This window comes from Rhamphochromis sp. 'chilingali' (genome assembly GCF_963969265.1).
Source record: "Rhamphochromis sp. 'chilingali' genome assembly, chromosome: 21".
Taxonomy (NCBI): Eukaryota; Metazoa; Chordata; class Actinopteri; order Cichliformes; family Cichlidae; genus Rhamphochromis; species Rhamphochromis sp. 'chilingali'.
The window spans coordinates 24,229,715-24,246,321 of record NC_137949.1 but is presented as its reverse complement, the minus strand read 5'-3'; the positions used below and the strand labels follow the sequence as shown (position 1 = coordinate 24,246,321).

General features: G+C 41.3%; 1 protein-coding gene across 2 annotated transcripts in view; it reads left to right on the top strand.

Annotated features, from left to right (window-relative positions):
- dph6 (diphthamine biosynthesis 6) overlaps positions 1–16,607 on the top strand; it is a 58,338-nt gene that overhangs the window by 3,693 nt on the left and 38,038 nt on the right. For both annotated transcript variants that reach the window (XM_080871768.1, XM_080871767.1), the window contains exons 4-5: positions 10,993–11,066; positions 11,972–12,090. In XM_080871768.1, coding sequence (XP_080727894.1) covers positions 10,993–11,066; positions 11,972–12,090 — 193 coding nt within the window. The remainder of the gene's footprint in view (positions 1–10,992; positions 11,067–11,971; positions 12,091–16,607) is intronic.

Here is a 16,607-nt window from a genome sequence, read left to right as displayed (position 1 = left end):
AGGCTACATGGACACACGCTTCAACAGGAGCAAAGGCTCTCCCTGCTGTCAGCACAAACACCGTGTGGGATTGATCCTGTGTAACACTTTATCCCCACACAACCTCTTATTTTAGCTGGCAGCATCAACATTTAAGCACTTCTTATGGGATGCTGGATGGGACTTTGTTGTTGAAATGGGATTCTGCTTTATGTGGTGTATATGACAGAGGTATGCGTGAATCGTTGTGCAGGTATGTGTGGAGACATGTTCATCTGACTCCTTTAAGGCCCTACACTGCCTTAGTGGCAGGGGCCAGTCCGCCTGAAGGCATTTTCACCTTACTTCCTTACTTCCTTTGCCGTGTCCAGTAGAAATCTTTTCACATGCAGCTACATGGGCAAGTTCTTGATTTTTGGAGCTTTTGATCTTATTAGTACAACCACATCCACACAGCTCAGTATTTACCTCTTTTGTGAGTCAAGTAGTGGACAGCGTTGTGGAATGTGATGCAGTATGCCCACTCTGCCTGTGGTCAGGGCTCTAATTGCATAGGGCTGCTAATTTCCCATTTCCAGGGTTTTTTTCGTCTGACCTCGCCAGTCCGACAGGCCATAGATCAGGGCAGTTTGACTCCAATGAGGCCCTCCCAGGCTGGGAGACCTCCACTGGTCACCCAGCGCACCCCTCACACTCCTCTGTCATCAGCAGACCTGGACCATAAACAACAGGTTTCCTCTCATCCGTAAAGTTATGGCAACCATAAGAATACAATCTTTTAATCTCAAATTTCAAGTTAGTGCTCTCGAAAGTTAATTTTTCAATGAGTGACTAACTTGTACCACAGTTCCACATTATGTACTGTATTGAAATAGTAAGTTATTTAACTTGAAGTGTATTTTTAAACTTCCCAAACTCTCTCGTGTCATCTCAAATATCGTCTTAGAAATTCTGTTACGTTCCATCAAGTTGAGTAGATCTTCAGTTTGTTTCTTTTTTCTTTATTTCTAAAAAAATAGACAAAAAAACATATTTCTTTGACCATAAACTTTTTAGTGTTGTTGATGAGTGAAGGAATTGATGGAGGGGGGAGTAAAAGGAGGGGGAAAAAAACACAGCTTTTGATAATGAGCTGTTAAATCACTATTGCTGGAAAAGAACAGTTTTAGCATGAAAAAATGTGTTCTGTTTTGGAAAGTGTGATATTTTGAAAGATTCTTTCTCACAGTTTGAATTAATTAGAAGTTACAAGATTATATTTGGCAAATGACACTTGAGCATAGATGAAAGATTTTTTTTCCTCAGATCCAAAGTTGATGAGTTTTAAGTGGATTCTCTTCTCTTCCTCCTCCCCGTTTTGCAGTGCTAGTGTCTGACTCGTAGCATGAGCCAACAGTGCCATCTATGGATCGTTCCCGTTTGCTGACAAACCAAACATAATCTATACAGACTGGCCTCTAAGAATGTTTGAAGCCATTCGAAAGATTCAAAGGAAGAGATCATATTCTTCAGAACCTTTGTTGACAGAGGGGGAAAAAAGCCCGATTGTAATAGAAAAAATGAGCTATCCATTCCCTGGCAGTACTGATAATAGCAGAATGACAATGTGGCCCTATCCTTGGCCCCCTTTGCTCTCATCGCTGGCTGTGTATAGCTGTGCTTCTTTGAAGTGTGTAACCCGATCAACATGCATGCAAGCCCATCCTGCTAGGTGCTGATCTTTGAACCTGCTCTTTGAGGGGGAGAAATAAGTTTTGGTGGAGCACTTTTACGTATATACAGCTGAGAATGCATTTTCACAGAAATGACATCTTTTCATTCTCAACAATGCTTTCAAACGACACTAGAATATAAAGTTTACATAAAGATGTTTTTCTGTAAGCGCAACATTTGTATTTATTGCTAAGAATTAAAATCCAACTCCTGTAAAAGTGTGCTTTTTTGTGGATTTCATAGGTAGTGTGTCCATACTTCATTGTGTGGCTACTCTGCTCCCCTCTGCTGTGATCCGCTCTCATGTGTGATACAGATCAACAGTGTCAGTCACCCCTGGCTGTAAAGCCAGTTCCCCCAAAGGCCTGCAAAACCCCTCATATTAGTCATATCACATCCCTCAATTCCTTTATCCTTCTCTCTGTGCTCTGTGACCTGACACAGTGGCTCTTTATTCCCTGTGACCCAGCTTGTGTGTGTGTGTGTGTGTTTGTGTGTGTGTGCGTACGTGCTTGTGTGTTCAAGGTCAGGTCAAAACAGGCCTGTGCTACATGATAACAGGTCTATCGCTGTCATCCGTGCACACCTCTGCCTCTCTTTCAGCACTGTAGTCCTTTCACTACAATCCATATGCACTTTATTTGTCACCCTCAGCCACAAGTAGATGTTTTGAATTATGAGTAGTTAATTCCATTTTACAACACAAAGATCCTTCAGAAATAGAACAACCTATATGGCACTGAGTTTTGGAAAGGCGTAATTGTAGCTTCAGTCACTTGATATGGTAATAGATACTTTATAAAAAGAAAATGACTCTATTGCAGCAACTCTGCAACCTTTGAGCTGATGAATAAAGACAAAGACATTTAAGCTCATTAGAGTGATGAGGAACAATAGATGATATCTATGCACATGTTCTATTCTGCCAGCTCTAATTAGCAGCGCTGTGACATCTCTGTCATACTGAGACCCTGCTTTGAGAACGATGGAAATGTTACTTTCAAATCCAATTTCCTGTCCTCTAATGCATTCGACTTTTCAGAAACATGTTTTTAATTAATTAATTATTTTTATAAGACAGTTCAGTTAAGATCCAGCTTTCCCCCTTTTTTTTTTTTTAACAAGCCAGTATATGTGTGTGTGTGTGTGTGTGTGTGTATTTTTTGTTGTTGTTGTTTTTTTTTTTTTTTAAGATGTCTGAGAAAAGTCCTGGGAAGGCGCATTGAGACCTTTGGCCTTTGTAGATGAAACATTCTGTTCCATTGGTGTGTGTTAGAACACCTTGTTTTTAGTGAGCTAATCTTTCTCCTAAACTTGCGCACACTCTCCCCCTATTCCCCGTTTCTCCTGACCATTGTTACATAGACATTCCCCCCTCGTCCTCAGTAACTACTGCCGCGCCATTATCGACATCAGCAGACAAGAGTGGGGCCCTCTGGGATCGCAGAAGCAGCCTGTCCACAAGTCCAAACAATCTGTCTCATTCCTCTTTCCCGCTCCCTCACTCCTTCCTTCTCTCTTCTACATCTCTGTCTCCATTGTGCTGTCGTCGCACTTTCATCCGGACCCTTCAGAAGCCTGGCACTGCCTTGTTGCAAGTTCCCTGATGGAGGTGCATCCTGCTGTGAGGAAAGAAGGGAAAAGGACTGAGACATAATAGAAAGAATGGAGCAGAAAGGAAGAGGAGGGCAGACTGGCTGGTAGGCAGGCGGAGGAATCTCTGTATCTTTGTAGTATTGATTAGGCAGCTGAGGTGTTGTGAGACAAGATGTTCAGGAGGAGTGTGAACTATGAAAGGGGGGGGGCCCAAAATCAAACACACAGCCCTTCTCTGATTACTGGCATGGTGCCGCATTAGACGTACATTGGGGGCTCAACAGGAAAATGGATTTCTTTAAAAAGCTGCTTAATACATAAATCATGACCTCTGGGGTCACAGCGAGGGTTTAGGAGATCAGATCAATAACAAAGCTAATGCAAGCATGTTGAAGCTTGTTTGTGGTGCTGAGAGACCTCTAAATGGTGTTACTGGAAGTAGCTCGCAAGCAGCCTCAAACCAAAGGATAATCACTTTGGTGACCGTTTTGTTTTCTTACGTTTCAGCAAAGTTTGCAGTTCCTAACTTTAAGATGCAGCACAGCATGTTAAAGTGTGGATTTCAGACAGATTTCAAACAGCTGTCTCTCGGTGTTGCCTCTTTTTGCGATAACCATTGTTATCTTTTCCTTTGGTCCTGAGATGCTTGTATTTGTGTTGGTCGGCTCAGTGGCAGTGAGGTTGAGATTGCAGACTTGTTTTGCACATGAGGAAGGATAGCATTAGCTCTGAGATAATGGCACTGTGTATTGTTCGCGGGCCGTGTGGAAGTGGTGGGACAGGATCTATTAGATGCAGGCCCATTTCCCACCAACTGACGCTAGCAGTCCCCACAAACATTAGATAAAGAGTCAAGCCTCAAGCCTTTGTAATTTGTTTGTATTTTTCTGCTTAATGTACTTTGCTCAATCTTGTTTAGCGATGATGGAAGCTGATAGCCTTATCTCGACTTGCCGAGGGCACAAACCACTACATTGTTGAACATTGTTCAATGAGAAACGTGCGTGTTTTTTTTTGTTTTTGTTTTATTTTGATACTGGATGAATTGTAGCTGTATCGGAAGGTTATTGCATTTGAGCTGTTGCTTCAATGTTATGCGCTGATGTAAAGGATTATACAAAGTGTGTTCATATGATTCCTTGTTTCAGTTTTTTATTAAGAAAAAAGTTGTGATAATTTTCTAGTCCTGGCAAACAATATTTTTTATCTCTTTTTTGTCACTGTGATTGTTTGGCATGCCTTCTTCAAAATGCCTTTGAATGACTTTTGCAAATCAATTTCTGCTTCATCATCAGAGATCTATTGTTACATCTTCAACAATTTCTTCTCTGCTTTAAAAACCTCAAATTTTTAGCTTTGTCTGAAAATCTAATCTAAGCTTTACATGCCTTCCTCAGACTCAGTCGAGTTGTTTTTACTCTCCAGATATCATAAAATATGAAGGATCCAACCTTGTAAGAAAAACGCAAGTTGTGGAGGAGATTCAATAAAACCTTTTAAATGCGCCAGTATCAACAGTTAGTCAGGCCCAACTCTGTCTGCCTCAGAACTGACAGCTGAGGAATTGTGTCAAGTCTTTCAACTCCCTGCCATTCATCTACTCAGAAATTAAGAGGGCTTTTATGTTTTGTTTTGTGAACCATTCCCCTCAAGAAATATTTGTGGCAGGCCCCATCACCTCCCGCAGCTAAAGTCATAACCAGCCGTAGAAAAACACTGTCTGGAGTCTGGAGAGTGGGTTAAACCAGCATCACAGCAATATTTTTCTCTGGTCTCTCTCTGGGGAGTGTGTGTGCGTGCGTGTGTTTGTGCGTGCGCGCGTGTGTTGGGGGAGCATGACGTCTGTTGGAACTATGTAAGACGGAGGGCAGAAGAGCCAAAATGCCAAGAGCCTGGATTCTGACCTCACCAGAAAAACATTTACATTTTAGGCTGTGTGTGTGTGTGTGTGTGTCTTCTTGTCTTCTTGTCTCCGTGGGCCAGTGTGGATACATCGACATTACGTATGTATGGATACACCTTATGGACTTCACTCATGATATAAGTGAGAATATCTTATATGTTTAATATTTAGTTTAGTTCAATTTAATTTTTGCAGGAAATCACAGTGGTTTTATTTAAAAATCCTAAAAAATCATGAATCAACTTAAAGTTAAAGGCTGACAGTTTATTTAATGTGGTCTACAAAAAATAAAGTATTGCATTTTAAGTACTAACGACTAAACTTGTTTTCTTGAATTGCAAGTATTCATGGTTATACCATACATCGATAAACAACCTGTCTCACTGGTGCTTCCCGACATTTAGTTTTCCATGTGTGTTGATATGGAAAGCCTCCTTGTCCTTGGCCTGCTGAAACCAGGGCTTTGTGCTTGCTTTGGCGAAGGCCCTCTCCCTCCCTGCCTGATGACTGGCGGGGCCTGTGTTTACGTAACCGTATATATCTTAGAGGAAACTCGTGAAACGTTAATCTCTCTACTTTTTAACCCTGATGAATTTCTACATTTTCCAGCTGTGCGGCATGGCATATTTATGCTCAGGCTCTATTGCTGAAAACAGCTCTGTCATTGTAAATGAATCACTATCCAAGACTAAAGACTGTGCGTGTGTGTGTGTGTGTGTGTGTGTGTGTGTGTGTGTGTGTGTGTGTGTGTGTGTGTGTGTGTGTGTGTGTGTGTGTGTGGGTATGTGTAAACTTAAGGCTGGGAAACTGAAAAAATTCATGCTCAGCCATAAAAAGCAGCATTAGTACCTTCGTGGATAAAAACAGCTTCTTTTTCATTCTTCCCCATACCCTAATCAGTGCACACTTCGCTGTCACTCATCACATTTCTTTGGCTTTCGACTGATAAGCGTCCTTCACTCATCGTGCTAAATAGACAATGCCTCATGTCATATCCTCTGTTGCCTGGTCACACCTGCACAGTGGCCTCAGCAGAGGATAATACTCTCCCCTCGTCTGCTTCCTCTCCACACTTCTCGTAACTATGACCTGCATCATCTCAGGAACCGTTCAGGGCATTTGGCTTTGCGAACAGCTGGCTTTGTGAGAACTTTGTTTTTCTTATTCCACCACTCTATATGGTTGAAGACTGACACGTGTTGAGTCATCTTGCCAGACCGTCCTCAAACACAAAGGAAGAGCCTGTCTTTCAACAGCTGTTTTAGATGCAGAGCTCCGCCAATTTACCGAAGGGAATGTCTCTGAAAGCCTTTCAGAACGAGATTTTGCCGATGTTTGTTTTACAAAAACATTCGCTAAGCCTGCGTGTCCGTTTTGTTTGTTTTGATGGATCAGACACCATACCTGTTGTTTGAGACTCAGTATGTACTGTATAAGCAGAATATGATTTTGTGAATGTTGGGTGTACCTTAATTTAAACGATCATTAAGAATATCCTGTGCCTTGTGTGCACCATTCAGCATCCCATTTCTCCTTTACCAACTCTTGGAGTCACCTTGGAGTTTAACAGTCTCGTTGGAATGACAATGAGGAAGCTGATTTACAACAAATAAGCAGTGTCTCCTCCTACTAAGCTCACACTAAGCTTCCTGTCAGTTTGGCATGTCTACGCTGTCAGGACAGCCCAACACGCCCCAAGACTGTGTCTACATTACATTAAACACAACCGCTTGACCCTAGCGAGCCCCATCTCCTGTATGACATCTATTTGAGCTACTACAACAGGGTCCAACCCCTCCCCATGTTCCTTCCAGGTGAACAAGGGAGAACAATCCCATTACGCTGGAACAGGCCCAGAGCTAATGCAGAGAACATTAAAACCATGTCGCATCCAGTCACTTACTTGATGGATCCAGGAAGAGAGGGGTGAAGAGAAGACACAGAGAGGGGAAAGAAATGTTGAAGAGGAGGGGTGGGATTGGAGGTCTTGGGGTCAGGCACGGTGACGATGTGACAGTGTGATTGCAGCAATGGAGAGCATGTAATGGCACCTTGGTGCCCTTGAGCAAACTGTCATTCGAACCACTTTAATTAATTTCCCCACTTTGTCGACTTCCCCACCTTCCTGCTATCACAGACAGGAATGCTGCATACACCAGGCAGTAATATTATACAGTGAGCGTGTCAACAGGTTTAGACTTGATAAAAAGCGGATATTTTAAGGAAACGTGTGGCCTGGTGTCAATAATAGTTGAGATCTGCCTGCTCTGGACTCCTGGCTGTCAGAACAGACTCAATCGGGCATTTTGGAAACCTACCATTTTGCAAAATGGAGCTTTGTATTGTTAGGGTGTATAATTAAGACCTCATTGTGACAGCCATTGAGAGCGAGTTAATGAGGGTTCTGATGTATTCCATATGAATATGATTATTGAATTTTTAATATTTTATGGCTTTCTAATTGCTTTAGTTGCTGTTAATGGCTTTGAATGTTGAATATTACCCTGAATGAAAATGTGGAATGGGTTAGTACCTTTAATGCTGAGATCATAGCTGAATTCTGTAGTTGATTTTTTTTGTCTTTGAGGCAGATACATATCTTTACCAAAGGCATGTCTGTGACTGTGAATACATTTGAAGCAGTCTTTCACTCCCTTACTAAGATGAATGTATATATAATTACAAAGTATATCACGCACACTACCTTGATATAGAGTTTAATGGCCGTATCGTTTCTTTGTGGAGCATGTCTGCTGGCCTTAATCTTCTCCACAGCTGACATCTTAATAACTCAGCCCTCTCCATCCATTTCCACGGGAGACATCCGGATGTGGGGGAAGGATTAGTTTAATGAATTTGACAATTAGTAACAGAAGTTAATGACTGCATGGGGCTAAGTACCCTGATGGACATGGCTGGGGGGACTAAGGACTTCCACTGCTTTGGGCCATAGATCCTCATTAATAGCTTTTCTGCCTGCCGGAGAGGACAGGGGAAGCCAGGCCAGGCTTTTGTTTAGTCTGCCTCTGACGGAGCTGCTGAGGGGTTGCACTGTTGCACAGCACCATGCGAGAATTAGTCCTGCTCTGGGCATGAGATAACACAGGGCCTCAGGTCCTGGATCAGGTGAGGCTTCCTTTTATGAACAAGGGTCATTAAATGCTGAAAAAAGAAGAGTGACATTGAATCAGGGCAGCGAGGGAGTTCTTTCTTTAGATCTTGTGCCAACAATCACTGAGGAAGAGAAGTGGTTAGTAGGTCACAGGCCTCTTCATGACCTTTGCCTTGATTTATCATTATGTTACCCAGATCCCACCTCTAATATAGTCAAAACATCGTTTAGCCAGATAGCTCTCATAAAGATTTTATTATTATTTATTATTATACTGTGCTTCATGAGCTACCTAGTCGCTTTGTCAAATATTTCCACTATAAACCATTTTGATAAATTTTTCAGCTACTATAAAATCAAAGTTTGGATTTTTTTATGGCGTCATGAATAGACATAGAACAATTCCCATAATATCCATCAGTTTAGATTTATATGTACATATACCCCCTCTTCACAATAATTTATCCTACCTCCTCCCACAGAGGATGAGAAAATATGTCTAGAATTTATAAAATCACATCCAGAGCAGCATTAGCTGCCCCCTCATTCCTGCCTGTCTCCTGGCGGTGGCTATAATAGCGACAAAAACATTACCACTTCCAAAAATAATCATTTCCCAAAGCCGTTGCCAAATGGTCTAGTAGTTAGAATCTCCACTGAAAACAAGGGGATGTGTGAGAATTTTTTTTTTGTGTTGTCATTAGTGGCGAGTGTGCCTGGTTGTAAGGCTGAATGGAAAAGAAAAGTGAAGCCATTTAATTAGTCAGGTTGACCCTCAGAGGTCCAAGTACCTACAACAGTTTGCTCCTGAGAGAAACAAGATAGAGGGAGACAGAGAGACAGAAATGCGAGACGAAGCTGTTTGTTGTTACTCTGATGCTCTGATAGTCTGTCAGGTCCTGGCAAGTTTAAAGTCAAGGGACCAAATTGATGTTGATGTAGCACACTTCTTCAACACTCTCATTTGGATATCTTTTCGTCTTTCTTTGTGTCTCTTCTTATCCCACTCTGTACCTCCTAATTTGCCTCTTTAGGGAGTGACAGTTGCATTTAGGGAAAAGGTTATCATTGCATTAGAATAGAGTGCTGGCCTTGAGGCTTACCTAGAATTACATGGCACTGCCTGCAGCCCCCTTTGTTCTGTGCTGGGCTGAAATGTTATCAGTCTGACTTAATTACTGTCACCGGGCAATGGGATTGACTATAAATGTACATTACAGTGCGGGACAGATTGGCGAGATAAAAAAAGAAAACAATACTGGAGTGCTGAATGCCTTCTTAAGATCGCTTTGTGTTTAACTTTAGGTCAAAGAATTATTTGTGGTATGTGTTTAGCATCACTTTTATTCCTCACATTCTCTGCTAAACACATTCGCAAAGCCACACACACACACACACACACACACACACACACACAGAGCACATCCTTTATCTGATTAGCTGGCACGCCTTTGTGGAGCTGTGTGTGTGTTTGCGTGTGTGAGGTACAGTGCGTTTCAGCTCAGCATCAGGCCCCAGGCAGGGCATGGATTTCATTTAGGAAAGTATCAAAGGTTTACACGCTGTTCGCTTTAATCAGCATGTTTATCAGGCAGAGAAAAATTGCAGGAAGGGACCACAGGGAGAAGGAGGGGTGTGTGTTTTTGTGTCTTTGTGTGTGTGTGGTGGTGGTGGTGGGGGGGTTTATCTTAAGGACCAGTAGCCAGGGAAATTGATAACGGCTACAAGGTAATTTAGTGGAGACTTGTGCATCCCTCCACTGCTTCTACCCCTGCCTCTTATTCTAATTACAGCCCATGTAATGTTCTAATGAATCTGCAGGTGGGTTTGAGTAGGGGAGGGGCATTTAGGTGGAGACGGAGGTTGTGCCTTTATTTCGTTGTATGTATGCACGTCAGCATGTAGCCCTTGCTTGCGTGCATGTGTAAGTGTGTGTGTGTGCTTGTATTTGTCACTCCAGATCAAGCTTGTTTTTCTGTAAGAAGATTGAATGCATCTCAAGGCTGTGTCAGTATCTCTCGAGTGCATAGTTGTCTCACTGTTTCTGAAATATGAATATGATATGAAAAGCAATTAGATTAGCCCTTAGCAGTATTAAAGATACATGCCACTCACAGACACAAAGTTCCGCTGATACTTCAAGTTGTCACTGTGGTTCCATCTTCCAGCTGTGGGTGTACAGGATGCAGGCTGCAGCCAGACACTCTCATCTCCTGCTTATACTAGACTACTGATAAGGTCCAGCAATTGCCTTTGGTGGTGCTGGTGCCTCCAGTCACACATACGTACACACACACACACACACAAACCTAAGCATAAACATGCAAGTTCAGTCACAGAGCCATGTGCGCAAACCTCCAGGGGATATGGGCTGGACCGTAAAGGCCTTGATACGACCAGAGTGTAAACATCCCCACAGGATTGCGGTCCAATGAAAGGAGTGAGCTGTCAGGAATCTGCTTTCTTTGTGTCTTTCAGTCTCTGTGTGTCTGTGTTTACATCTGTGTGTGTGTGTGGTTTTGTTCAGATAACACTTTGGGATACCGTTATAGTTTGAGAAAGGGGTATTTGGCCTCGAGAGACTGGTGACATCAAATGGCTGTTACATTATGCACATCGCACATGCTTTATAATGGAAAAGTCAAGAAATGTTTGTTGTTAAGTTTCCTCCATCTTTTGCTCCACACAGGAAAAGGAGGGCGTCGAAGCGGTGTCAGTAGGGGCCATTCTCTCTGATTACCAGAGGGTCCGGGTGGAGAATGTGTAAGTTGACCACGTGCACACTCACGATCCAGAACACACTGCTAGTTCAACGTGCACGTGCACCCCTGAACTTATATGAGACACACTGTTATGTCCACTGAAGAAAAGAGCACATCGCCTGCATTCTTACTTCCCTGCGCTCCAAATTTGGGGGCGAGTTTTGCTTAAACACACACACATACATGCACTGCATTATATTTATGTCAAGTTATTTAGACTAGCTTTGAAGTGGTTCTGTTTTTATGGAGCAAAATTAAATGAAATGATGGTTGAAACTGATGGTTACCTAATTGCCAAGTGACTTTGATCATTTTAAAAGTGCATTTTCCTTTTGGGGTAGACGCACGGCTCTTACTCGAGAAAGAAAAAATAGTTCCCTCGTGTGAGAGACACCTACAAGTATTACTTTTACTCTTATCTTATCTTTTCTTTTATCCTACTTTTCTTGTTTTTTTTTATTTTCATAAACTGGACATAGCAGAACACAAAGGCTCTCTTCACATTAACAAATCCTGCTGTCAGTCAGCTATTGTTTTCCCACACAAATATATAGGTAAGCAGCTCAGGCATTTCTTGAGCAGTAGACGTTTGTCTGCAGACAGTTTGGCTCCAGTTACCTGCTGTGGATATGTGTGTTTCACCTGAGTTTATGTGAAAGACAAGCCACAGCTTAAGATGAAGTTTTTTGGGGGGATTTTTGTGTGCGTGTATATGTGCGTGTGTGTGTTTTCTCCTTGAATAAAACCGCTGGCTGCGGTGGCAGGTGGCAGCATGTGCTGTGGGCCCATCAGGGTGGCAGCTTTCCCGTAAATGAAGAGTTGCCCAGCCAAGTAGGCTTTGAAGTTGTTCTAACATTGGCTAATATTCAGTATTAACCAGTTTGCATCCCTTCACCTGTTTCCCAGATGTTTGCGGCTTGGTTTGCAGCCATTGGCCTACCTGTGGCGGCGAGACCAAGAGTCCTTGCTCTCTGAGATGATATCATCAGACCTTCATGCGATCCTCATCAAAGTTGCTGCTTTCGGTGAGTTTGTGTTTCAGCCCACTGGTGAACACTCTCTTTATGTTCTCTCAAGGTGCTATATTGGTTAAGCTGTGTTTGGAATGGGCACCGAAGGAAGAATTTGCATAAGTGAGCTTTAGGAAAGTAAAAATAAGGTGTAACCAGAGGGGAAAAAGAGAGACAAGCAGAGTAATGCCCTAATCATTAATCTGCAGCTTAGCCGCGGTGTTAAGACTTGTGCCAGCGGCAAAAGTATCGAAGCAGAGAACAATATGAAAAGATAAGACGCACAGAAGGAGGAGGGTTGAGGAAAAGTGTGCGGCTGTATTAGGAGGGTGTGTGGAGGAAAGGTTGGCAGTCGAGAAATAATCACGGTTGATTGCCCCGTACATGAATGCAACCTGTCAATAAGCGACACATGTCCCCATTGTATGTGAGAAACTCTTCTGTCTGTGCTTATGCATAGCTCAGAATACATGGTCCGTGAAGCGAAGATTAAAATCTGGTACCTCTCATTTACGTTTTTCAACTGCTTCAGCACTGACGGAAGAGGTTAATGTGGTGTCACCTGCTCTCTACATGCCTGTTTTGGAGCCCGAGGATAGGAAGATCAGATTACAGAATAACAGGAGAGACAAAGGGAAAAAAAAGTTTTTCTTTCCCTGGTATATGATGTTAAGATCCCTACCTGTATCTACTTGACAGTGCAGCTGGATCCCCTTTGACGGTGCCGGTGATAAACGATAATTATGGCTACAAATGGTTCTTTTTACTCTCAAACTACTCGTGGCGATAGATCATCATGTAGACACTGTTTACGTGCTGTTAAGTGGTTGTTGTCACCTTTGGTAGCAATCAGTCGAAAAGGGGTCCACGGCTGACTGATGACCCACAGAGCTGTGTGAGGCGTCCATGATATTCTGCATATCTTTCAACACTGCTCAAATAACCTCTTATAGAATGCACTTGTCAAGCCATTCATCATTGGTGCTTTATTTCCTGGAGCCATTTCTCATTTTTAATGGGTTTTATAAAGGACATATTGGTAATAAATAATATTAACTTGTCAGATGCCCATCAGGGTGGAGATGATGTCAGAATCCATTTTTCTCTCACAGTATCATAATTGTGTTTACTACAGACAACATTTTTTTTCTTATCTTGATTTGCATTTGTAACTCGATAAAATCTAAGTCTGCATTTATATTAGCTATCAATCAACTTCCTAAAATGACAAGCATGTAACCAAAACAGCCTACCTTAAAGACCTCAATCACCCTCTAACCCTGCAGCTTCTGCCAAGCTTTTTACTCTAAACACATCTTAACTCTAAAAGCAAATTCTCAACATTTTCTGGAAGATTATAATTAGAAAGGAAAATCACCTCGGGTGACTATGAGTGTGTATCTTGGCCTCCCACTGTAGGTGTTTGTGTGTATTTAGGGATGTGTGTGTTGGCTACAGGTAAAAAGAAAAGATTTTATCAGCCCTGACTTCTCACCTGTCCCAAGGCAGCGGTAATTAGAAAGGAGAGAATTGAATAGGGGTGCAAGAGCCCAAGGCATTTTAGGCAGCACTCATATAATTGCAGCTTTGGTGGAAGCAGGCCTGTGCAGTGAGGTGTGCTGTTTGGGGGAGATTGGGTGACAGAGGGGCATACCTGGTGGCCTTTGGTGTTTGTGTGTGAGAGAGAAAGCAAGAAAAAAGAGATTTGGAGGGATTAAGATGTGCAAACCCCAGGAGGAGAGGAAAAATACTTTCACAGGGCAAGGGTTAAGTTTGCAGTTGCACAGATAGCTACAACTTAGAATATTCTGTAGCTAGAAGAAACTGAGTTTTTTGGGGTCTTTTCTTTCTTTCTTTCTTTCTTTCTTTCTTTCTTTCTTTCTTTCTTTCTTTCTTTCTTTCTTTCTTTCTTTCTTTCTTTCTTTCTTTCTTTCTTTCTGTCTTCTTTTAAAGAAGTTTATGTTTCTTAGTAATAAATCCCTGTAATGAAAAGACAGGTGTCCAAATGCAGGATGATCCTCTTAGTGAATTCTCTGGAAGTGTTCCTTTGTGTGCTGACGGTGGGGGAAAAAAATTCAGTCATTGAAGATCCCAAATTGCAGGCAGGGAAATAAGTTCAACTGGATCTGAGCCTACGAATGTCAGCTAAAGCTTCTAATGAGCAAAAAAGCATTCGTCTGAAAGGTGGAGGCACATTCCCGTTTTTGGTGCTGTGTCTCTGCAGCTAACTGTGGATAATTGGAAATCCTAAAAGCTAGTATTAAATATTCATGTAATTAGTTAATCAATTGATTAGTGCATGTGCGTATAAGGGCACAGGTTCAGCAGTTAATTGGTCCTCAGCTCCAGAGATAATTGGCATGTGTGAAATCACGGTCTGCCTGTTGGAAAATCTTTTATCTCTGCATGAACTTTTACCCTTCACACGAACACATCCTTTAAGCTCGGAATTAGGGAACTTATGTCACGTGTTTGCTGTCACTGATCACCTCGTCACTTTATCATAGTTTAATGTATATTTAAAGGACAATTGGTGATCAGAGACCTCAATGGTTTGTATGTTTGATTTGAATATTAGAACTACATTGGCAAAGCATCTAGATATAGAAACAGTACCAAACAGAGCCTGTTATCAGATATGAGATTATCAACCCCTGTAAAAAGATGCAGGTTGTTCCTGAAATTAAGTGTTCTGTCCTCTAACCCGGACCGATTTCATTTGTTTTTTTAAACAAACTTATGTTATTTGTAGACATTTTCTGTACCACAATGAAGTACCATGGCGCCACAGGGTATCTGATAGTGTAAATAAAAAGAGTCTTTGCTTGGTATTGTTTCTATATATGAAGGCACCATTACAAATTGAGACTTTAGAAAGCCACACTGTAGGATCAGGTTTGATGCAGATTGCAGGATGGCATTACCTGCTGAATTAGTGCCCAGGATCTATGGTTGTTATTCCTTCACTATTGCTTTCCATGCTTTGTTACATTTGGCACAGTGCTGGTGTTGCGTGTTTTCGTGCTGCATTCCTATTTTTTGTTTTGTAGTTGTGGGTTGTTATACAAGTCACATTGTGAGATGATCATCCTAAATTTCTGCCATTGTCAGGATTTTGCCTTGGATTGCAGAGTGGTTATAATGGACAACTTTGAACTTCACACATGGTGCAATGGAGGGCCTCTGACTAAAGATGTCGCCATGATTTTTTTTCACATTGTCATCTTTTGTCTGGGACAGAAAAAAAAAAAAAAGCAAAACAAGTGGGGATGTCTTCAAAGTCAGAATTCTGACTTTTTCTCTTTGTTTTTTTCCAGTGGCCCTAATCCTCTTCCGTAGATAGTCAATAACAGACATGTGATTTCAGGCTGCAAGTTTAGCTTACTGCTCACACGTCAGGTTCAACTGCTTTCTGCTTTGACTGTTTAGAAACTAACAAAGATGAAGTTAGTTAGACAGATAGGTAATAGATTATTTTAAAAAATTAAAAAATACATACACAGTATTCCCACGCCGGACGGTGCACCTTTCATGGACTCGCGACATCATCTGTAAATTTATATTGCAGGAATTTCATTGCATGTTTCTATAGGTATTTAATTCTTTTTTACATTTCAATTATTTTTGCAGTAAAATAAGCATTTTCTAACCTAGAAAATTAATAACAGAGTTATAACAGGGTTTTCAAAGACAGTGGGAAGGTTTATAAGAGTGTGGGGGAGGATTTTTATGACTCAAAATTAATCACTAATTAATTAATTATTAAAAATAATGGAATAAACATATGGTTTCTACTTTGTGGATTTTTACCTTTCGACCTAATCGAGGAAATACTGTATGTATACCTTTTGTTTCCAGTCAAGTTGCATATTCAGATCCACTGTTCAATTATAGTAATTGAAATATCCTGAGTGTACTAGTACAAATCAGAAAGAGAAGCAACCAATCAGAGAATGTGCTGGAAAAAATGACTAAATGAGGAATAAGTTCATTGGTGAATTCTTAAATAAACTTTTCCAGCTCTTTTAATTTCATCCATTAAAATGTTCCAAGATAACTGTACTAATTTTACTTTGCTGTCAGTTATTAGAATCCATTTATTTTTTAAATTTCCATTATATGGCATGCACTGGAGATTCTGTTGTTCTTCTGTTCAGTGAAAATTATGAAATTCACGTGTTAAAAACAAAAAGACGTTCTCTACTGCAGATGGTTTGGGCTGTTTGGGGGTTGAGGTTTACCTTAAATAGTTTAAGAATGATAGGCTGCATTTTTTGTTTGTTTTTTAAATTACACATTGTTCAGTTTCACTCTAGATCTGAAAAATATTTTCTACAGGTTCATTTTGGTCCCCAGTTTCTTCTCTATCATTTGTTGGACTGGAAAGATTTCATCTTGATGTGATTGCTACGCGGTTCATGCTGCCCATTATTTTGCTAACAGACTGTCACAGTCTGGCGAGGGCAGACTGTATGAATTGAAAAAGGACCCAAAATGCAGACTCCAAGGAACAGGGAACAAAACTTGAATGT